This window comes from Notolabrus celidotus, chromosome 10 (genome assembly GCF_009762535.1).
Source record: "Notolabrus celidotus isolate fNotCel1 chromosome 10, fNotCel1.pri, whole genome shotgun sequence".
In the NCBI taxonomy this organism is placed as follows: Eukaryota; Metazoa; Chordata; class Actinopteri; order Labriformes; family Labridae; genus Notolabrus; species Notolabrus celidotus.
In genome coordinates, this window is record NC_048281.1 from 5,877,489 (window position 1) to 5,901,616 (window position 24,128).

A 24,128-nucleotide genomic window follows, 5' to 3' on the forward strand; every position below is an offset into this window, starting at 1 on the left:
GCGAAGAACAAGTCCCAGTGGGATCTCTGCTACATCCTCCCTTTCAAATTTAGCTGCTTAGAGCCTGATGAGGGACCGGTATGTGTTTGTCTCAGAGACCAAAGGGACAGAACATGAAGTATTACAACAGATTTCTCTTGATGGCAGACGAGGAAGTGTTTGTCCAGCAACCTTAAGGGGGAGAAAAGGATCTCGTGTGACTTGCCTCAGGCATCTAATCTCTTGAAGTCAGCAGTGTAAACATGGAGGTTCATTTTCTAGAGCATCACTAACCAAGTCTCGGGGGCGCCCTACAGGACCTTTGAGTGTCTGTTATCATAGCTGAAAAGAAGGCTCCTGCCTTCTCATAGACAATTATTTGTTCACAGGGACCTTGAGGGTCTGATTGATTTGCACCAGCTCAGCAGGACCCACACCCACCATTAACCACTGTGAACACATATTCCATTCCTCCCTGCTGGGAGAGTCAGGGCTGTTCTTACCCACCTTGAACACGCCATCTTAATCACATTGGGAAAAGAGATTCTAGAACTGAATTGTTCTTAGCAATATATCTTTTCATCTTGACCTGGCAGCGTCCAACAATAAGAAGTGTACCGGCCTGAAAAAAACCCAACAACTTTAAACAAGACAAAGAACACAAGGTTAAGAATTTCCTGTCTTTTTTATCACTTTGAAAAGAAATGAAGCACACTGCTCTTTGTCTTGATGTGATTTGGAAGCAGTGATGTAAATAAAAACCATTCACCTACAGGTGAAACCACAGAGAATGTGTTGTAAAAAGGCTTTCTTTGTAAATATACAACTTTACCTTGATAAGAGTGTGAATGCACTATTCTTTCTTATCACGATCTCCAGCCCTGAGTTGAAAGTATTTCATTCTTCTGATGTTCAAACATAAAACTTTATACATCCCATTCAATTAAATGTAACTACTTTGATTGTAAGAGAGTCAAATACAGAAATGATACAGTGCCGCTACATGACTTCATTTTTCAAGTGCTTTTTTTAAACCACAGTCCTTCCTCCAGTGCCTGCACACTCTCTAAGGATTTGGGCTTTTCTCTCCCCCAGATTTGTGTCTCGTAGCCAGAGGGGGCTGCAGTCACCAGTGCACCGTGGCACCAGGGAAAGGGGTTGTATGTTTCTGTCCCCCTGGGCTTCACCTGGACTCCAGCAACAAGACATGTGAGGTTGTGGACTACTGCAGTCGTCACCTGAAGTGCAGCCAAGTGTGTGAGCAGTACAAGACCACAGTGAAGTGCTCCTGTTATCCAGGATGGATGCTCGACCCAGACGGCGACAGCTGTCACAGTACAGGTAGCAGGCACAAGTTTTTTTTCTCAGTGTTTGTGAAAGTGTTGCTGTTTAAGTCCTCGCAGTGGGTTTCTGTCTGCAGTGATAGTGAATTGTGCTCCCCTTCTCAAACCACCAGAGCTTTGTGGCTTTATGCAGCTTTGCAGGACTTACCTCAGGATGTATGGATACAACTGTTACAGTGTAACTTTTTAATTAGAGACTCTTTTACCAGCTTACTTAGCTTCTTTATTTCAGATTGATGACAGTTGTAGATCTTAATATACATGAGGAGAATACATCCTGGTATTCTACAACTATGGAATCCAATCAGTATGGTTTGGCTTCTAGGAATGGGACATGAATGCCCAAATATTCAATCACTTTTTATGAATCAAAGAGTCAATGCACATTTTATCTAATTTTAAAAGCACAATTTGTCATCGTTTTCACCAGTTTCTGGTTTTAATACATTATTCCCGCCAGATGGTGGCGATATAGAAATTCAGTGCAGTTTGCTAACCACATTAAGTAACAGAAGAAGAAGAATGCTAACTGCATTAATTACCAAAAGAAGAAAACATTAGCAACAGTTGCTGGAAATTCATGTGCAGTGCAAGTGGCAACCTCTCACTGCGAGAATTGAAGCCAATGCGTAAGTGTTAAAAACTGCAGTGCCTCAAGGGTCCACTTGGGGCTGGCTCTGGAAGTACCGGAAACCACATACACACCAATTCAAAAAAGCCAATCTTTACAGCAGAAATGTCAGAAATGATGGATTCAAGAAGCTTATCAGTAAACTAAATCCAGACAGAAGCTAACAAACTGTCTGGTTTCTTCAACTATTACTCAGGACCAAAAATCTGCCTTTAAATTGAAATGAAATAATGATTTGATATTTATCGTGATAATTATGGATTTCAACTGATATGAAATCTTTTATTGTGATAACATCATTTTCAATACTAGCTCTAGTATTTTAGGCTTGAAAAGCCCATCCCTAGTGGCTTCATTGGGAATCTGTTTCTTCATTTGAACACAAACAATGACACAAACTTTAGAATTTTTTAAAATCTAAATCCTCTCCCTCCCTCTCGTTTGATCTTCTCAGTAATAAAAACATTTGGAAGTACAACCCTTTACTCTGGCATCATTGCAGCTATTTTTCTTACATCACCAAAAGTGACATTGAAGCAAGGACAGCATTTTATTGGCATTGTTCTGTAAACAGTTCTGTCCCCTTCAAATAATTTAGTCCAGACTACTTCTACTGAAGGCTTGCACAGAGTCTGATTTTTGCAGTTCTGTGTTTTGTGTTTGTTCTCTGTAATGATACATTACTTTAAATCTGTAAGTATCCATGTTTCCCTAGTTTCAGTTATAATAAAGATTTCTCCAAAGCAAAAATAATCACGCTGATTGAGTTCAACTCCAGTGGGAGGACCCAGAGAGGCTCAGTATGCATGCAGAGTTTCCTGCTTTAGGACTTGCCACTAGATTTAGCAGCTTCTCAGAAGCTCTACAAACGTATTTCTCATAGAGACTACTTACACATGTATTTACTTTTCAGAAAATTGAAAACCGGAATGTGTCGATTCCCAAAGTGTTTGGCAACAAATTGGTTTGGCTGCAACTAATGCATATAAATGTGCGCTACATGGCGGTATACACCAGTGAGATATGTTTGAAAGTGGATCAACGGTGAGAGAGAACGAGCCGAGTGAAAGAAATACATGAAACTAAATTGAGGTCAATGGTTTCTCTCCCCCTGCTGATTTCACTTCATACAAACAAACAAAACAAAAAAAAAAAAAACTTAATAATTTTCATAAGAATTTAATGGAATTCAATCAAATCTCAGGAAGTGCGCTCAGCAGAGTGCAGAACCCTGCCAGGTGAGTCTGTGGCAGATTGGTAGGGAACGGGACCAACTACCTCCTTCTGCCTAAAAACAAACAAGAGTGGAATTTTAATCAGTCCCTCCTGAATCTTTTAGAAATAGTAGCAGAGATTTTTTCATCTTGTAATGTACCTGACTGTAGTGCATGAGAAGCATAGACTGGGGAAAAAAACACAAGACTTTTCTGTCATTGATGCCATGAGAGGTTATTAAATGCACATGATAAGACAGCCTGATCATTGGAATGGTAGTAAAAGTAGTAGTAGTAGTTGTAGAAAGTTTTAATGTTATTTTTCTACTATTTTTATTATTTAATTTTTTTTACATAAAACAATTAAGAAAACATCATTGTATGTTCGTTGATCATAGCTTTATTTCACTCAGACTCATTGGTTAAAAACAAACCTCATGTACTCATGAATAATATTAGATTAGAAAAGATTAGATTCAACTGTAGTGTAATTGCACATGTCACAGGTACAAAGGAACAAAATATAGATTGCATCTAACCAGAAGTGCTTCAGATGAATTTAGCTGTTGTGCTAATTCTGGCATATTTACACTGAGGCATGCCGCTAAAATAAACTCAATAAATCAATCAAACACTCCTGTTGAAGAAGAGCAGGGCTGTCACAGCATGCTACTCATAGTCCAACACTCTGCATACTCAGTCACTGCTTTTTTACTTATTTTTATTCATTTCTCATTGCTCTGCGAAAACAAAACATGACTCTCATCCTGTCCATCTCTTCGGCCAGATCCCTTTGAGGCTTTTATCATCTTCTCAATCCGCCATGAGATAAGACGGATAGACCTTCATAAGCGGGACTACAGCCTGCTGGTTCCTGGGCTGAGGAACACTATTGCACTGGACTTCCACTTTAACCACAGCCTCCTTTACTGGACAGATGTTGTGGAGGATAAGATCTACAGGGGAAGGCTCTCTGAATCTGGTGGTATGTAAAAACTCTCACACACACGAACATCTGCTGTGAATCTGAAGACTTATGTTACATATAATAACTTCTTCTCCACGTGCCATGTGGGTCGTTAAACACGTCTGCAGGACTTACAAAAGACCCTTATGGAATGAAGCGCCTACACTTAACTTGATAACCCTTAAACAGAAGAAGCTGATATCACTGCTCTGTACCCTTTTAGATTTTTTTTCAATGGGGCTGACTTTGCAATGCAGGATAAAACATACTGTACGTTCATTTGCTATGCCTAATTAACCCAGTGGGATACCTCATATTGTGCCATGAAGCATATAAGGCAAATATGTACAGGTTCAATCATGCATTGTAAAACCAAAGACAAAATGATGCTGGATCCTATTTAGAAACCCTGATCCACTTTATTTATGAAGCACATTTAAAAAAACAATTTAGTTAATCAAAGTGCTGCACAGTGATGTAAAGTAATTCAAAACACACAGAACATAAAACACTGTAAAAAAAAAAAAATTACAATGAAAGAAACATAATTAAAAAAAATAAGACATTTAAAAAAAAATACCCCAAAACACAGAAAAAAACTGAGAATGATAAAACAAAATGAAAAAAATTAATAAAATACAATCAAGGAATCATAATAAAAAATATTAGACCCTTAAAAAAGTACTTGAAACACATACATAATGTATGAAAAATTAAAAATTAAAATGATACAATGACATACAATAGAATAATTTTAATAAAACACATAATGCACTTTAAAAACACATTCAAATGTTTTAAGAAAAATACAAAAAATAAATAAAATTCAATTGAAGGAATCATAATAAAACACATAAGACTCTTTATCCATACCCCTTCCTCCAAGGCAGTATTACACCGCTGATGAGTGAGTAATGTGGAATCTTTTTTATGACAGTATTTCTATCCGGTTCTTGTTAACCTTTTAGCTGCTGAACCGCTCATTAAGGTGATTTCACTTGCTCAAGTTTTCTTCCATATAACAAACACTTTGCCCATATCCTTTGTCTTTATATTTAAGGTCTGATACTATCATTATAAATGGGCCATTTGTCTTTGTGAGGCGTTGCAGTTTTTCATTTACACAATGTTGTATTTATTCATGTGTTTGTCTTTTTTTTTGTGTAAAACATAGTTGGAATTTTAGGTCTTATCTTTTGTCATAATGTTCATCATGGACAAATATTTTGAATATAAAGGTGTTGTTTTTATTTGATTACTTTCACTGACTCAACATATCTTCTCCTGTTTATTTTATCTCTACCAGTGATATTTACTGAAATTATTTTAAGTGTTATATTACTCTTGAAAATGTGCCCGTGGGTGTTTCCATCAAAGCACTTAATGCAAGTCTGATTAACAACTCAATTCATTTCACCTTGCTTTCAGACTTGCTCACTTCAGAAAGTGTAATGGCAGCCAAACACACTGTTTGTGATCACACTGTCCTTTTATATACTCAAATAGTGAGTTGATGTTGTCTTTCCCTATAAATTTATATCAGATTTATGAAGAAAAATATGTCACAGGACCAGAAATCATGAGTTCTTGTAGAGAAGTATCGCCCCCTCATGCTGATGAATCAGAATGTCTCTTTTACTCAGTTTTTTTGGTGGGTGGCGGTACACTCTCTGAGTTCTCCTGTGTTTATATCCCTCTGTGGAGCTAAAGAAATCATCTCCTAGCTGTGACTGATCTACTTTTTTATGACACACACATAAAAGCCCCACCATCTGAGAATATTTGTAAACAACTAGATTATAAATGTTGCGGGGAAACCCTTTTATCAGGATAATGGAGCCCCGTGGAAAGCAGTCCTATCCGTACAGAACAGCTTCCCTCCAAGTTTTCTCTTCGGTTTAAGAATGTTTACCCAAGAAACCAACTCTCCCACTGCCCTTGAGTCCTGACTGTCAACACCACGTAATCACACTGTGCTCTGCTTTGTTTGAATGTCTGTTTCAGGGGTGACAGGGATTGAGGTGGTCGTGCAGCATGGTCTGGCTACCCCAGAGGGCCTGGCTGTGGACTGGATTACAGGGAAGCTTTACTGGATTGACAGCAACCTGGACCAAATTGAGGTGGCCAAGCTTAATGGAGATATGCGCACCACACTGATTGCAGGAGGCATGGAGCATCCACGGGCCATCGCTCTTGACCCAGGGCAGGGGTATGCACTCCCACATACAGTGCATGCTGGTAGCTGTACTATCCATCAGGCGCTGAGATTATTGGAATGGAGTAAAATTACAACCTCCTTTTTCTCACTTCCGCATCTGCCTTGATGTATGAAGATGTCCGCTGTGTTAAGGTCCATTAAGGCAGCATATATAGAGTGCATCAATAACCGTGCTGTGCTCTCCATTCCAGTAATGACAACTGATGTAGCCAATACCCCCCCAACCATTGCTCCTGCCTTATGTGCTTTGCTAGACTCTCATTCTTGTTCCCTCGAAATGCTCTAATCAGAAAAAAAAGAATACACAAGTCCTTCAAATTTGAAGACAAACATGTTTTTTTTTTTTTTTAACCTTACAACTTAAGTTCAAATAATGGCTGTTTATCCCATTTAGATGTTTGAAAAGGAAAAATTGGATTGATGGAAAAATAGAGTACGCTTAATGCCTACAGCAGCACACATAGTAAATCCATTAAGTCTGTTTATCCACAGACATGGATCATATGAACATTTTTCTGCACGGTGTCTCACACTTTTTCATCTAAAAGTCATTTTTAAGATGATTCTGTCTCAACTGAATCGGAGTATTCATGTGAGCATCGATCAGCTATCTTCAAAAAAAGCTCTCACTGATGCTAAAATGTGGGGCGTTTGGATTAGACAGATACCAATCAATCGATGTATTTCTATTGTTGAGGCTGATATGAAAACAGCAGCGGCTGAAAAAGAAAAAAGTGGTGTTCGAGACAAATTGAATGAAACATAAAAGAGACAAATCACAAGGAATAAAAGCAAGAAAACAATCATACCACTTAAACAGCCTATTCAGTACAGGAGGACGACATGACAAAAGCTCCCTCGGTTTCGGGTGTAAAATTTGAACAAGGGGGGACTTGGATATGATTAAAAAGTTTGGAGATCTGAGGGATATACTACGAAGCGAGTTCAACATACGCCAGGTATCTTCTCCTGATCCGGCTTCACTGAACCTAACAAAGGAGATTTCTCTAATCTGTCACACGAAGCTGGTTATCAACATGATTAGTCAAACTAGAGTCACTCTGAGCGCGTTCACATGATCGGGGCGGGGAAGGCAACATATGACCAATCACAGACACGGACAGTCTGCTGTCAGCACATCGACATATGCTCCAAACTCAGAGCACTGATGTTAGAAAAATAACATTTTTATATTTCATATCATACACTGATCAGATTCAGAATCAGAATCAGGAATACCTTTTTCATCCCGGGCGAAATTCAGTCATTACAGTTGCTCTTATAAACAATAAAGGTGATGTTGGGATGGGGAATATCCTGATGCAGCCACGTTTCCGTAAAGCACACCATGCTGCATATCTGAAACTCCATCTGACTGCTGGCTTGTCCTGTTAGCTCGTCCATCTTATTAGCCAGAGATCTCACGTCGCCCATGATGAGAGAGGAGAGACACGGCTTCTATTTCCTCTCCATTAACCTCCGTCTTCTTATCAATCCATCAATCAATCAATCTTTATTTGTATAGCGCCAAATCACAACAAACGTTATCTCAAGACGCTTTTACAAACAGAGCAGGTCTAGACCGTACTCTATGTCAAATTATGAACAGAGACCCAACACCAAGACTCATACCCACCTTAATCCACAATGAGCATTGCACCTCGCAGTATCTAGCTAGTTACAGCGGCAAGGAAAAACTTCAGCTATCTGCCTCAACCGAGTAGGGGTTGGAAAAAAGGATAGAGGAGAATAAGAGAGCGAGAGGGCGATGATTGTGATGAGACAGATAGTACTAGTAGTAGTAGTAGTTGTTGTTGCCGCTGGAGTCTGGAACGTCCACAGCAGGAGGCCGTCTATATAAAGTTGTAGTAGCAGTAATATCACTATGTTTATTGACATTAAAGGAGCTCATTTCTTACTCCAGAAAAACACTCTTAATATAAGTTGTTATTCATCCAGGGTTTTTTCAGTTTGATGAATTACATACTTGATATTTCAGGATATAAAGTGAATTATTTAGAGCAGTAGAAACATTTATAAGAGTGTAAAACTTGAGCATTCTTAATATGAAATACAACTCTTTAATGTTTAATATGCTATTGGAAAGGGAAAAAAAGAATCAATTATCTCTAGCGTCTGTATTTTGCTTGAAGTTCACATTCCTACTTACTTTGGATTAATCCTTTTGAGGACTAGCCAGTGGTTGTGTACTGTGGCCAGTATATTTAAGATTAAAGCAAACCCCAGACATTCCTAAAATCAATTTAGCTCTCTTAAGAAATGAGTAATCTGCTCATGCACTCTCTCCTATGGTACTCTTTCACATTTTGGAGGATGACTACATTTCATGCTGTACAGAGTAGGATTAATGGGTGCCTTTGGTGCCTAAAGGCGCATTCCCATTCCAAGGCAATAATTCTAATCTAATTACTTGAATCCACTCAAAGAAGTGGGTCATTGATCAGGGAGGCCTTATCAAGTGAATACGGCTATTGATCTGGACAAGGATATTTCTTCCTAACACTGTTTCGTTGTCGTCAGTATGTGATTTAAGCCTGAGCACCCTTTTTCTCATTCGTTCTACTTGACTTTGTAGACCAAGGCCGAGCAGAGGTAATGTTTGCCGGGTTGGAGACAGACTTAGGATGCTGTCTATGGTCACATCAATGACTGTGTTCATTTTCAGGCCCCACTGAGCTGTGAAAAGTCATAATAAAACAGATGGCCTCCCATTTCAAGGCCTTGTCGCAGATGCTGAGTGTTCCATTGGATCGCTCATGCTGTTCTTGGATAGTCACCACTGACAGTATCTGTGCTCATGCATATGGTTAAGAGCATTATATGAGTAATTACTTTGTTTTGCATTAGGCTGAACTTTATCCATGACAAAATAAAGTTTGCAGTGCGTGCGTGTCTTGCACTTCTAAAACAAACACTGATCAGTATCAATTGTTGGCTTTCTGCTTCAAGGATCCTCTTCTGGACTGACTGGGATGCTACTTTCCCTCGAATCGAGGCTGCATCCATGAGTGGAGGAGGTCGCCACATTGTGTTCAAGGATATGGAAATTGGTGCCTGGCCTAATGGACTGACTCTGGATCACTTGGAAAAGAGGATTGTTTGGACAGATGCACGGTATTCCATTGAAGTTTTCACGTTGTATGCAGAAGCATTAACACCTTTCATAACTTTCAATACTTTATTATTTCAGACTGTATATGATTCCCCCACGCCTGAGTAAAAACTCACCTTCACTCTCCATTTCCACAGTGAGCATTGAATAATGGAGGACATGTATTATTTAGAGATCTTAGTACGATGGCCATATTTGGTTTTAAGTGAGTCTTGAACAATTGAATAGTTCCATCAGTGGACTGGTGGGTGCACTTTGATCTGCCTACTTCTACTGCTTCCTTTTGATGCTTTTGGAGCGCAGTTAAACTTTGATATGCTTCTTTGTGTTTGTCTTCTTTTGTACAGCTCTGATGCCATTTTCTCTGCACTCTATGATGGGAGTGGGGTCGTAGAGATTCTCAGGGGCCATGAGTACCTGTCCCATCCCTTTGCGGTGTCTCTCTTTGGAGGCAATGTGTACTGGACAGACTGGAGAACCAACACCTTGGCAAGAGCCAATAAGTGGACTGGGCGTAATGTCACAGTCATCCAGAAGACAAGTGCTCAGCCTTTTGACTTGCAGATCTTCCACCCAAGCAGGCAGCCTCAAGGTGAGAAAACTATCTTACTCTGCTGTCATATATAAGACACAGCAAAAGGACACACTACCAAGTTGGCTTGAACCAAGTCTCCAGTCAATTTTTGACTCTGGCCTCATATTCACAGCAAGGAGATTTAATCCCTTAAGTTAAGTGCCAATGCAGAGTGATAAAGGGCAACCATGTATAATGTGATTTCTACTTACTATTTTACGTTGCTTGATTGCCCAAAGGCATGCTTTTTATGGGTATTAATCATTTTCTAAGTCGTCATTTAACTGTGCCAGAGGATGGTGATATTATTCGAGTGATTAGATAACAAAAAGATGACAAACATTTTAACTATGGTTGTCCTCATGCATAATGAAACATATCTCAGATATATTTTGTATTTTATTTTATTTTATTGAAGTATTTGTGTATTTATGTATTTATTTTTATTATTTATTTATTTAATTTTGTATTGCCTTTCATCTTTCCATTTGGTGTGTCCTTTTTATATTGTATATTGTTTATTTTATCAAGTACTATTATATTAAGTCTTATTATTGTTACATTTTATAAGGTGACCTTGAGTGTCCTGAAAGGTGCCCATGAATAAAATCTATTATTATTATTGTATTATTATAAATATTCTAGTCTTTAACTGCTATACCTTTAACACCAAAAAAAACAGTGTCAAAGCAGCTATTGAGAAAGCTCAATAGTAATTACTCTTTCATTGTAGGGGAGTAACTCCAGGTCTTTGAATGCATCACGGTTTGCATGTTAGAGAGTTTTAAAAAAACCCAACCTAACTTCGTCTATGCTAGTGTGAGGTAAAGAAGTGGGCCTTTAGCCTCTTTGCTTAAGGCTGATTTATACTTCTGTGTCTCCCCTACGCAGCAGAGGCTGACGCGGACATGAGCACCACATACTTGTGCGTCGGTGTGTCCGTGTCGCGCAGCAATTCTCCGCCGAAACGCCTGAGGGCAGTGCGGTCTCTCTGATAGCCGGCTGCCTGCTTCCGGTCCCGCTACGATCTCTGTTTACTTTTCCACAGAGTTTCAGAGCGTGTTATGTTAATCTACAGCTGATACATGTTGCTGTTTATCATACAGACATGATTACATGAAGAATAGAGAGGAGGAGATGAAATACACGGCCGATGTGCGGCCGATGTCCGGGATCCCGGAAGTGTTGTAAATGCGGGAAAGACAAAGCCGCTGAGTGGACCAATCACAGAGCTTGCGGTCCGCGTCGGCTCTACGGGGAGTTACATTTTGGAGGAGGTGCACGTCAGCTACGTGCGTAGGCCTCGGCGTAGGTACGGGAGCTACGCGGACCCCCGGCGTAGGGTACGCCGTTGATTCAACGCAGAAGTATAAATCAGCCTTTACAGCTACAGGGTGCCCACCTGTCAGTCAAGTCAGCCATGTCCTTAAATGGGCAAAACTCTTAATCTTAATATCTTCTGAAATGCCGCGTTATAAAAAATTCGACCCCCGTACAATGTGTGCCCACTGAGAAATTAGCTAACCAGATTAAACTCATTTTTTTAACCAGGCTGTAAACATGATTATTTCTGCTGTTCAGATTGGCTTTTTTAATGGGTGTGTATGTGGTGTATGGGCTTCATATTTAAGAATGGGGGATTTCCAATTGGTACAGAAGCTATAGTCATCGTTGCAGCATTCAGGAGTTCGACTCCTGGCCTCAACCATTTGCTGCATGTTTTCCCCCTCTCTCAGCTCCCTACATGTATGTGTCTCTTCAGCTGTCCTATGGAATAAAGGCCATAAACCGAGGATAACTTAAAAATAAATAATGAATAATACAGAATTAAAAAGGACAATACAGAGGTAGTAAAAAAAAGTGTATCATACTCATTCTGTAGGCCAAGTAGATATGACTGAAGATGAATGATCTTTTAAAATGGAATCTAATCTACTCCTGAAAAAAACAAAACAATATGTAATCAGGCACATGTCTATGTAAAGCTTGGGTTCATGCCAGCTCTAGAAGTATTTGTCTAACCATCTAAATTATTCTAGTGAGCTCTAACTCAAGCCTATGAACCTCTTTATTCTTTGTTACTGAATGTGAATTAAGAGAGCTGCAGAATGAGAACCACAGCTGTCTATGAATAATTGTGGCGTATCCAAAGTCAAATCAACTACTGACAGGAAATATATATAATTATTCTGAAGCTCATTATTATTACCGGCAAGTTAATTATTTGAATCTGTATCTGACACTGTATGAAGGGAAATATGTTTGTGAAAGTGTATGCAAGCCAAAATTTGACCACAGACATTGCATGGCTGATGTGCTGTCTGAAAGAAAGCCCACACATGTAAGCCAATCTTTATATGATATGTAAATCAGCTTACAGGATGCCAAGCTTGTTAATGGCATGGAATATATTTCCAGTATGTTTATTGTTTTTTTTTGTCTTCATAAATTGTTTTCCGTATGAATTTTTGGTCGATGAGAGGAGTAGAAACTTCAAAAATTATGATTTGGTGGATGAATTTCTCTCAGTTTCTCTTGAAACGTTGCCAAGTCTCATATTTATCCTGCCCTTTCCTCCTTGTGTTACAGCATCACATTTAAAAAGGCCCTATTAGGGTCATAATTGGGTTGGCATCTCCTCTGTCATTCCACTTCCAGTGTGTCACAAGTTAATTTCCTTGTTTCCTTTCGGTCTCTGCATCCTTAGGAATGCTTGCCATAGATAAGTTCAAGCAAAAGGGACTTTTTTTGCAAGCATGTCAGAAAGCGTGCTTAAGCTTTTTCAATGGAGGAAGCTGCCTCTTCTCTACTTTATGCCTGGAAATGTAATACTCCATGCAACTCTGAACATCTGTACCCGAGAGAAAAGGTAGGGAGCGATAGATGGTGTAAGAAAGCTGCTCACCAACATGCAGATAATGTTGGTAGCTATTCAGCTAGTGCTGCAGTGGAGCGCCACCAGAAGCACAAAGATACTAATGCTGGCTCATTTTGCCTTTGGCTCTGTATCTGTATCTAAATTCATGATCTGAACATCTCTGTTACTACTCAATACTGCTTCTTACTAGCAAAGTTGAAATGCCAGTTTATGGCTACCAGCTGCTTCCTATATTTCAAATAGCATCATCATCATCATGCTACAGGAGCAGTATAGTTTCAGTCTTTGCTTGCTTTGAAAGCCCTCCTGCATATCATGTCAGTATCCTTCAAGTCAGAGGTTGGGCTTTGGCTGGCTTCCTTTCACAACCACGAAAAGGAGCTGACATCAAATGGGACCTTGATGCTAACAGGCCTTAAGCCCCCTCAAGGCTACCTGCCTTCCTCTCCTGGCCTGTGGTATCCTGCAGCAACTATGCTGTGGATCATCCTGTAGATGCTCTTTGGGTGCACATGGCTTTATTTTCGAAGACTTTACATACAAGTGGAATGAACACACATGTGTGTATCACGCTTTTATGACAGTCCCTCACTGTGCACATGGTGACAGGTGCTGGGCTGACAGTCAGTTCCTTTTGCTCTCAACTTGGTCATCATCTTTGATGATTCAGAGTTACTCAAAACTGCAAAACGTCAAACCAAATATGATCACTGACGTATCTCCCTAATGAGGCTAAAGTGAGGCTTTGATTTAGAGCTATTGAAGTTAGCAGAGGCAAAGAATGGCAAATGTTAACTGATGTCAAACCAGTAGCTGCTTGTGGCTTTGTAGCTGCCTGCATCAAGAATTAAATCATCAATGCTGATGAGAAGTATGCTTTAAAGCAGTCAGAACTTGTTGCAGAGAAGTGACAAAATACACAGTTGGACTATCCAACCATTTCAACCAGTTAGAGGAATGCATTATTCATATTTTGACCAACAAATAAGTGGGGGAAAATATGGATTTTGAATGTCCCACAGCCCACTTCTAGGATTCTAGTCCCATCTCGTCTTGTCATAAAAAAAAAAAAAATTGTCAACGTTTTTTAATGATGTACTTATCATTTTGATTAACTAATTATTTTACTGTTTACCTAGCACTGAGTAATACAGGGCTGCTCATCAGGACTTCATTTTCCTATAGAATACCATTGTTTAGTATCTAATAGGCAAATAGTAAAGACAGTAAATCGATGAGATTGAGGTCCAATGTCTAAGAACATAGTGTTGACTGAATTTATACAGCCTTACAAAGTACCAACAGATCTTGATAGAGATTGATTCAAGCTAAGTTCTCTTTTTATGACAGCCGACAATGACTATCAGCAGGTGGATTCTGTTTCTTCTATTCTTTAAACCAGGTTTAAAGTGGGGGTCGGGAGAGATGTCGTAGGATGTCTTCCTAATTTTTTTTTTTCATCTAAAAATAGTACATTTTACCCATTATAGCAAAAATCATCCATAAAAAATAGTCGCTAAATTTGATATAAAACCTTGAAAATAGAAAATGTAATGAGTTTTCTGCCTGCCTTGTTCCCAGATGACTCCTAAGTTTAGGGTTAGTGAACAGTTAATTATCAAAAGCATCAGTAGCAGTAGGTTAATTCATATCGGCACAGGAAACACAGACACATGCTCATACAGGTAGGGTAATGTTCTGCAGACCAGCTACATGAAGCCACATTAAGTCACTTTGAGGGACAGTGGGGGTCACAAGTCTTTGGCACCTATGTATTGGGGGTCGCGGGCTGAAAAGTTTAGGAACCCCTGCTTGAAACAGATTGTTTGAAATACTTGTTGATGATACTATCTAGATAAACACACACACTGAGACGAACACACACACACACACGGGATGCAAGCATTGGGAGATTTTGATGGTACGTTATAGTGGTGTATAACAATTGATCAAAGATTATCACAATTATTATGAATTAAATGTATTCAGAACATCACTTATGTACAAAACCATATGAAGACTCTTTAGAAATGTTAAGAATAGTATATTTTATTTATCGGCCCCTATCAGGACACTCAAGGTCGCCCTACAAATGCATCAACAATAAAGTGTTATTCATTGCTGTCCTTTGAAGCATAAATAATAGTTACACAGTGATACCAAGTCACAATGAAAATAAAAGTAAATGTAGTCTATGTCTGTTTGGAATCAGTGTGAGCTGTAAGTCAAAGGCTGAAAAAGCTTTGTCTGTATGGTTCGTTCATCATTTGTAAAGCAACATTTACTTTAGTACTATCAGTTGGTGTATATTTCCTACAGTTGGAACAGTATGGACCTAAGTACAGCACATCTCTTATGTCGGTATATTATATCTGACATTATGTTTGTGTTTTACACTTGATGTCTCGACCAAAAACGAATAGTGTTAACTTCACACAGACAGGAAGAAGCAACACTCAGCAGTTATTGACTGAAGCCCATTAGAACCATCTGACTATTTGTCTTTTTTTAACATTACACCAAAAGCCCAACTTTAAACACTATGCCATTGATGACAAGGCAAGGCAAGGCAACTTTATTTCTATAGCGCATTTCATACACAAGTGTTAGTCAATGTGCTTTACATTAAAACATTAAAAGCATTGGAAACATTCAGACAAGCATAAAGGAGCAAAATTAAAATGACAAATATAATAAAACGTAGAAAAGAAAAGGAAAATGTGAATTATATTAAAAGTAAATGATGGTAGGCAACTAGTTTGTATTTCCTTCCCAACCAACTCAATGTTTCATCAAGACACTGCTAATGTAACATCACTCAGTTATTATATACAGCCTTTAGTCAGGTGAGTAGTGCTGGGTAGTGATCTGCAAATTCTGCATCAAATTTCATGTCTTTCACATTTTTCAGGAGGGCTTTTAAGACGGGGGAACCATCATCTTAAAAAGCCCCTTGATCATTCTTATGTACCTGAAACGCCCTACACTATGACTCTACTAAGTTCCACTGCTTGGTTCCACTGCCATATGAAAGCTAATGTAGCATAGACTCAATATCACTTGATAAGCACATTATGCTGGCGCATACAGGTTACACTTTGTTTTTGTTTGAAGATTGCGCTAAAAATAATGAACCAGCTTTTATTTTTAAGTAAAAACAGGAACACCTATTATAGCCCTGCCTCTGGGACTGAATAAGCACAATGTTTTAAGCTAAGCTAATTCACCTGAAACTATCTGTACTGGCTCAACAAACACAATCTCAGTCTGGATTTGTTTTTGGCTTTTACAGTAAGCTACAATCTCCTGTCCATAATATAATATGACATATAGCCCTGGGCTGTTGCTCATTATGCCAGACCACTCATACAACATTCACATAAGCCTCTTCCTGAGAGGCACGGAGGTGGGGTTGTCACTGTTTTGAGGATGGACATTAAAACAGTGGCCGTCTCCACTAGTACCACTCATTATTTCCAACACATTGTCTTCAAATTGTTTAGTCACATCTATTGTTTGTGACTCCACCACAACAAACCCCTTGTTTTTTTTCCACAGTTATATGTTTCTTTGTGCTGGCCATATGTAACATTTTACCCCACACTCCACTCATGACAACTGACTGTAAATCAGCTGTTGAATTTCTGGAAAATTCCAAAAAAAAATGCCTATTCACATGAAATATCAATTCCCTCACATATAGCATCATTTGGCTCTGCTCTGCTGGCCTTGCAAATCATCAAATCATCAACTTCAATCAACTTTTGACCATCTCTGATAAGTCATCACCCTGGAAATGGACATCCCTATATTACCCCCAACTCCATCAAGTATAATCTCCAACACAGCTCTAAGTGTCCTTTAGCATTACCAAAATGCAATCCCCCATTCCTCAATACATGGATGTAGCCTCAAAGATATACCCCATTGGTTTCTAAAGCTAAGTTTCAAAGCTTATTATTGGTGGCTGCCACGTTGGAAATGCTGACTCAGCCTAACTCTCGGTTGACCTCACATGAGGCAAAGAGTTGGGGTTGGGGCGGAACTTTAGCCTCCCTGCTAACAGCTGCAATGTGCCTACCTATCAGTCAAGTCAGCTGTGCCTCTTATTATGGAAAACTTGTTGCCTTAATATGTTCAAAACTAGCCAGAACTGGTTTCAAGTGCTTCCAGAGCCTACCCCAAGTGGACATGTGAAGAACTGTAGTTTTTAGCACTTCCGCATAGGCTTCATTTCCCCAAACAGGAAGTTGCAGCTTGCTTACAACTCCACCAGCAGCACGGCTGTCTTTATTTATTTAATTATTTTGAATTATATACTAAACAGGAAAATGGCATTGAGAATAAGAATCTCTTTTACAAGAGTGTTCTGGCAAAGATCAGCAGCAGCACGTTCCAACAATGTCGCTGACAAATAACACACATAATTCAAAAACATGACATCATATCCTACAACAGAGTGTTGTGAAGCTTAGGGTAGATGGCTATTTCTGTGTGAGACCATAAAGCACCTTAAAGACAAGCAAGACAAATACTGACAACAAGACAAAATAGACACATGTGCTGCCATCTTTTAAATTAAACAAACTTATTTGACAACACTTTTAAATCCTTAACAGTCAAACAAGTACAATTTTTTCCTTTTATTCTTCAGAACCAGATTATATCCATTTACAGACTTTTGCCTTTATCAAAGTTATACATTTACCACATTTATTCAACGTCTTTATCGTCCATCCTCCCAAAGTGCTTTACATTATGTCAGCATCTACCCATTCATACACCAATGAAGCCACAAGCAGACATCCTTAATACTGCCTGACACCAGAGCTCAGTATCATACATAAGAATACTGACATGCAGACATAGTGAGCCATGGATTTGCTGTTAAATATCTTATCAAGGAATGACCCACTCTACCTTTAAGCTACAGCTGTCTCGCGCAACAACCATCTCCCCCTCTGACCAAGCTTCCCTTAGCATCCTGTTTCCTCCTTTGCTGAAACAACTGAAATAAATCTGACATTATCATCAAAACCTAAATCCGTCTCAAAAAACACTTACAATTCACTACAGAACTATGCTTGTCTCCCTTCCCACACACCCTCAACCTCTGAGTCTTTTTCTACAAATCCCCCCCTTTGTGTGTCACGTCAATCAAATCTTCAAAACTGCCTTGTGCCAGCTAATAATCGCTGCTTGTCTCAGGCAATCATTTGTTCTCTACAGCTGTTATTAATGGCCCATCAACTAAAATCTTAAACCGCAGTGTATTCAGAAGCCTGCTTGCATGTGTCCAAAACACCCCCTTCCTCTGGAATCTCCTTTAGCTCTCCATCCCACAACAAATCCAGTTCAGACTCCAATTTTTAAATGAATTAATTTTTATTCAGAAAGCCCTTGCTGGCGTCTTCCCACCATCTGACTCTGCTTATGGATGTCTCCCATAGCCTTTATCTGACTTTTCAAGCAATTAGTTACTGTTCAAAGTCTCAAATGCAAACACAAATTCTCCTCTTTCATTTTGTGCCTGGCATACTTGAAACATTTTACAACCCATATTAAACTTTAGTGCAGTTCTCCCTGTAGGTCCCTTTAAACCATGATCACAAACTGCTTCACTCCTAAATGAAACTGTTAACTGCATTCTCTCATTTTGTGTATTCATCTTATTTTAATTATACATACAACTGCAGCAGTGTTTGCCTGCTCTTAATTATTTCTCAGGATTTAAAATAAGGTTGGATGAAAGTCCTACCCTACACTTGAAAGGCCCTGGGAATCACAGCCCTCGTCCTTACAACCCAAGCAGGAACACTACTCTCCTTATAGCAGCCCCAGTTCCTCTGTCCTAACCTCCTGTCTTAATCAATCAAGAACAAGCATTAAACCTGGGGCTGGTCCTCTCTCTAATTCCACCCTCTGGAATTATCTGCCCAAACACATCAAATATGACCTCAGTATATGCATGTTTAAATCACTAATCAGAACTCAGCTTGTAAATGGTAAACAAACTGTACTTATATAACACTTTCCTAGTCTTTGAAACCACTCGGAGCGCTATCACACTACATGTCATGTTCACCCATTCACACCACATTCATACACTGATGACAGAGGATGCTTGATGACCATCAGGATTAACTAATTCCTTTCATATGCATTCACACTTGCTGGCTGTGCACCCCGGAGCAACTTGGGGTTCAGTGTCTTGGTGGATTGTGGGAGCACGGATCGAACTGCCAACTTTTTGATTTGAAATATCATCAACTGTACCGCTGAGCCACAGCTGCTCTCAAGCTTTTAGGACTGCTTTAAATGTCTGATCAGTGGTCTCTGTTTTATGACTGAACACATTTTGTAAAGTGGCTTAAAAGCTATGGGGTGCAATTTGTAAAGTTGTGGACATTTCATATTTAACATTTATTTATATATTTAACATTTATATTGAACATTGAACATTTATATAAATATTTAACATGTATATTTAACTTAACATTTACAGTTAACATTTATATTGAACATTGAAAATTTGTATTAATATTTAACATGTATATTTAACATTTAACATTTATAGTTAACATTTATATTGAACATTGATATTGAACATTTATATTAATATTTAACATGTATATTAAACATTTAACTTTTATAGTTAACATTTATATTTAACATTTAATATTTATATTGATATTTGACATTTAAATTCAACATTCAGATTTGTATTTAGCATATGGATTTAACAGTGATTTTAACTTAAATAAATTTTTCAAAGCTAAATCAAATATGAAGATCACAAATTCAAACTACATTTTTATGACGTTTTGTTGCTAAATGTGGAGAATTGTTGTTATTTTCAGTGTGCACAACTTTACAAAAGGCACCCCATAAAAAGCTCCTGTGAAGTTGTTTTTTTATTTCATTTCTTATGTTTATGAAATATAACTAATTTAGCACCAATTCTTCAACATGGCCTCCAAAAGCAAACAGGACCATCAGTGAGAAGATTGACTTTACCTGTATAGTCATTTTGAAATGCCTACAACCACCGCTGACAGAGACTTGTCAGACATAGCAAAAAAACCTTTGCTCCATTTTTAAGCAATCAATCTTTCTTTGTATAGCACCAAATCACAGCATTTAGCTAGCTACAGCAGCAAGGAAAAAAGTGCCTATTAACAGGTAGAAACCTCAAGCAGAACCAGACTCATGTTGAACAGCCATCTGTCTTGCCTGAATGGAGGTTGGAAAGAGGGATGGAGGAGATGAAAGAAAGAGAAGTAGATTCACAGTGAGCAGGAATGTTTGACCATTTAAAGCTTTGAATGTAGCATTTCCTCAGGACTCCGTCTAACCCCTCCCCTCCCCTCCTCCCTCAGAGATCCTCCAAAACGACGCCCCCCCCCCCTCCCCGCCCCCCCTCCCCCCCCCCCCCCCCCACATGCACGAGCGCCGCTGACTTGCGACCATATGATGGTGACTGATTCAAAACCGGTCCTCACCAAAACATTCTCATAGTGAAAGTTAAAAACACAAATAAATATGGCTGCTGTTAGTACTCACAACTGTCATGCTAGCATTATCCAGTTGTACTGGTGACACGATATCAGGAGAAAAGTTCTAACACATATAATACTGTAACAGCTCTACTGTTTGTTAAACCTGTTCAGTGTAGATGTTCTTAATTCCTACAGTGTTGACAGTCAGTGAAGGCATCAGAAGAGGTGTAGAGAGTGTGAGCTGGAGAGAGGAGAGGCAAGAGGAGAAGTTCTTCATTCATTCAAACATTGATTGTTGCTTTGTTGGTTGTCATGATCACGGCAGACAGTGACCGGTTATTAAAACTCAACGTGTTCACGAATCAGCTCGTCATCCCTACAGCGTCCGGACGGACGCTATAGTACATCTACATTTCTGTAGGACTTACTAAATGTCATTCATTCTTCTGCTTGTCAGAGCCCCCGTGGTGAGAGCTTTTTAGACTCTGATCCGGACTACAGTCCTGAGCAAAGCACCTCATTGGGTCAGAGGGGACAGGCCCGAGGTTGAGCGAGAGGGGCAGTCAGTAGAGTCAGGGGAAGCAGAGGGAGGAGACGGAGACTCGGAGTGAACGCCGGGGAAATGTACGCGCAGGAGGCGGGCAGAACGGCAGGAAGGGATTTGAATGGTTTAAAATTTGGGGTCCCGAAAATGGTGATTGGTTGGTGTTTTCCCAGGTTTACTCCAGCTGTAGATAGCAGCTTTTCTTCACTCTTTTTTAAGAACACATTATGTATTGATTACCATCAGGACATAAAGATCATTTTAACCAGTATAACAAAAAGTGGATCTAAATCTGATTACCAACCCCAGCTTTAACAAAAATATAATTATATTTATTTAATCAGGAAACATTAATTATGCCTGGATAAGACAAGAGCTGCATATAGATAAGACATACCTTTTTTTTTACATAACCACTATCAATACAGAACCAAAGTTTTATATAATAGCTTAAAGCTGGGGTTGGAAAATATGGGGTAAAAATCTATTCTTTTTTTCTGCTGGGTTTGGAAAAAAAGTCATAATACCCATTGGTACTCAAGAGTAATTAAAGTAATTTGAGATTATGGCGAAATCTCTGTTTTTTAATGCGTTTGTATCAGGCAATGTTATTATTCCCCTTTGTTACCGTTATCATGAACCAATCAGAGCTACTCTTTGACCCTCTGTCCTGATTGGTCAAGTGGCCGCTACGAGGTTGTCCTGATTGGCTGGGAAGCCGGCACTACTTCCTCATAGAACAAGAACAAGAAGTAGGGGAAATCTAGTGGCGTGGCGTAGCGTTGACATTCAAAATCTCTCTCCAAACTGATGTTTATATCATAACTACTAATAGCAGCTTTAAGTGACAAAAACGTGCTCCATACGTGAAACAAGTTTTCATGATTAGTTGCCTATAAATCAAATGTGCCTCTTGAAACATGGAAATGTGTTTCAGCACTAAGGTTTGTAACAAGTGTTTATTAATTAAAAGGGGTATTGGCAATTCCAGGGTATCTAACAGGTAACTGTTTTTAAAAAAGGCACACATTATTACTTTGACCTGTTTTTTTAACTCAAGGGTTGACAAACTAATTTCAACATTGATGGATTTTTTTAGAACACAACATTTGACCTATTTATTTAAATTAGAACGCTTAGTATAAGGATAATAAAAACCATAAATAGCTCTTTAACCCCTTAGCTAGTGTGGCAATGTCATGAGAATGATATATTGAGGAGTGCAATATGCTGACCCTGAACGTATTATTACTGGTAGTAGTCCTCATGCATAGCATTTGTTTTTTCTCAATACATTTATCCTGTTACCCTGCAAGAGACACAGCTGTGCCTGGGAGTAAATCAGATGAATCATTTTTTCAGTAACAATTGCCATTCTCTGTGTGTGCAGAGCTCTGCATAAACAATATGATATTTATGTCATTAAGAGCATACACGTTATTTGCAGGCAGACCAACCTGACTGTAATTGCAGCATAATACTGTCAACAGTATTATCATGACAAATATATAATAGGCTTTGTAATAGATAAGCACAACAAGGGTATGTCTCTCTGTGGAAAGATGCGCTTGCATACTAAATTGCATCACCACTATGCTGGCTGGACTTATGCAGTGCGCCAGCATCTCCACTGCTCTCGCATAGTAGTGTGCTCTTTTTAATGTATTTGTTGCAAACTCATTTGACAGCTTAGAGCAAACAAACACCCGAGCTCTGTTGTTGCTGCCTGTCATTCCTCAAGAGCATGATCCAGGTGAATGCAGAGCTGTTGCAGATGTCTCCCTGGCAGCATACTGAGTATGATGGGTGCTGTCTCCAGTTTCTTTTATCCTTCTTCCTGTCAGATATTTTCATTTTTGTTTATCAGATTTTTTTTCCCTTCCCCTCTTAAATAAGCGACATTTGTGATACAACATGGCTCCTCAATGTGTGGCTGAAGGAGCCTCAGAAATGAACTTTGAATGAGCTTGTTTGACATCAATCACCCAGAGTAGATGGATGGCCAAAAGTGGATATGTGTGTGATGCATGAAATGTGATTGCGGGATGGCAGGAAGTTATTGAACTGTGGGCGGTGTTCTTTAGTGTGGCAGAGGTGATATATGCTGAATGGAGTAGGGTATGAAATTCAAGAAATCTGGCTCCTTCAAATTTACAGCTCACATATATTTTTTAAAGCTCTTAAAGCTTGCAGTGCTTGTGTCGTAAAAAGCGGTCAGCACTTTAGGATACAGTAGATAATTTGCTTTCTTACTTTAACAGGGGACTTGAAATAATGTCATTACTGTGACCTGTAAAGCGGGAGAAGTAAATGTCTTATAAACTCCTATGACCTGATAAAAGGAGCAGATCAAAAAGCATAGGCACAGGTGTAACCACTTTTGATACATCATAAAACTTTCATAAAATGCAATGTCACTTAAACACCATTTGACCTGATACAAGACCAGCTCAGTCTCAAAGCCTGTAGTTTCCCTTTGGGTCCTAAACATCCCAAATATTATTAGTATAATTGTATTAGTATTGTATTGTTATTCAGTTGTATTTATGTATTTATGTGTGTTGTAAGTTGACCTTGAGTGTCCAGAAAGGCGCCTATGAATAAAATCTATTATTATTATTTATCATATGTGCCATCGTGCTTATTTATGTGAGACCTGTTATAAATCAATCTTGGTGTTCTCAAACTCCTTTTCAGAACTAAATCTGTGTCTTTAATTCTATACTACAACAAGATCAATATTCTAATTATCCTTTTTTTAACTGACAATTTAAAGTTTGCATTTTCTACACCTGCAAAATCAGACCGGCTTGTTTTCTGCAAATTACAAATGCTTATTATCATATTCACATCTCGTATTTATCCTAGCTCCTTTCTCCTAACTTCCATCTCAACCTATTTGTGTCCTGACACCTTACGTTTTTCTTCTCTGCTCTCCTCACATCAGCCTCCAACCCGTGCAAAGAGAATGATGGACGTGGCCCTTGTTCCCATCTGTGTCTCATCAATTACAACAGAACTGCATCTTGCACCTGTCCACACCTTATGAAGCTTTCACCCAACAAACAATCCTGCACTGGTGAGCAATCTTCTTCCTCACTCTTTATTTGTTTCTCCCTTTATTATGAGATGAGAGATCGACCCTTTC

General features: G+C 38.9%; 1 protein-coding gene across 1 annotated transcript in view; it reads left to right on the forward strand.

The window, feature by feature from the left end:
• Positions 1-24,128, forward strand: part of lrp1bb (low density lipoprotein receptor-related protein 1Bb) — a 426,184-nt gene that overhangs the window by 266,345 nt on the left and 135,711 nt on the right. The window contains exons 25-30 of the mRNA XM_034694098.1: positions 1,075-1,320; positions 3,955-4,152; positions 6,139-6,343; positions 9,323-9,487; positions 9,833-10,077; positions 23,928-24,059. Of these exons, the coding sequence (XP_034549989.1) occupies positions 1,075-1,320; positions 3,955-4,152; positions 6,139-6,343; positions 9,323-9,487; positions 9,833-10,077; positions 23,928-24,059 (1,191 nt within the window). The remainder of the gene's footprint in view (positions 1-1,074; positions 1,321-3,954; positions 4,153-6,138; positions 6,344-9,322; positions 9,488-9,832; positions 10,078-23,927; positions 24,060-24,128) is intronic.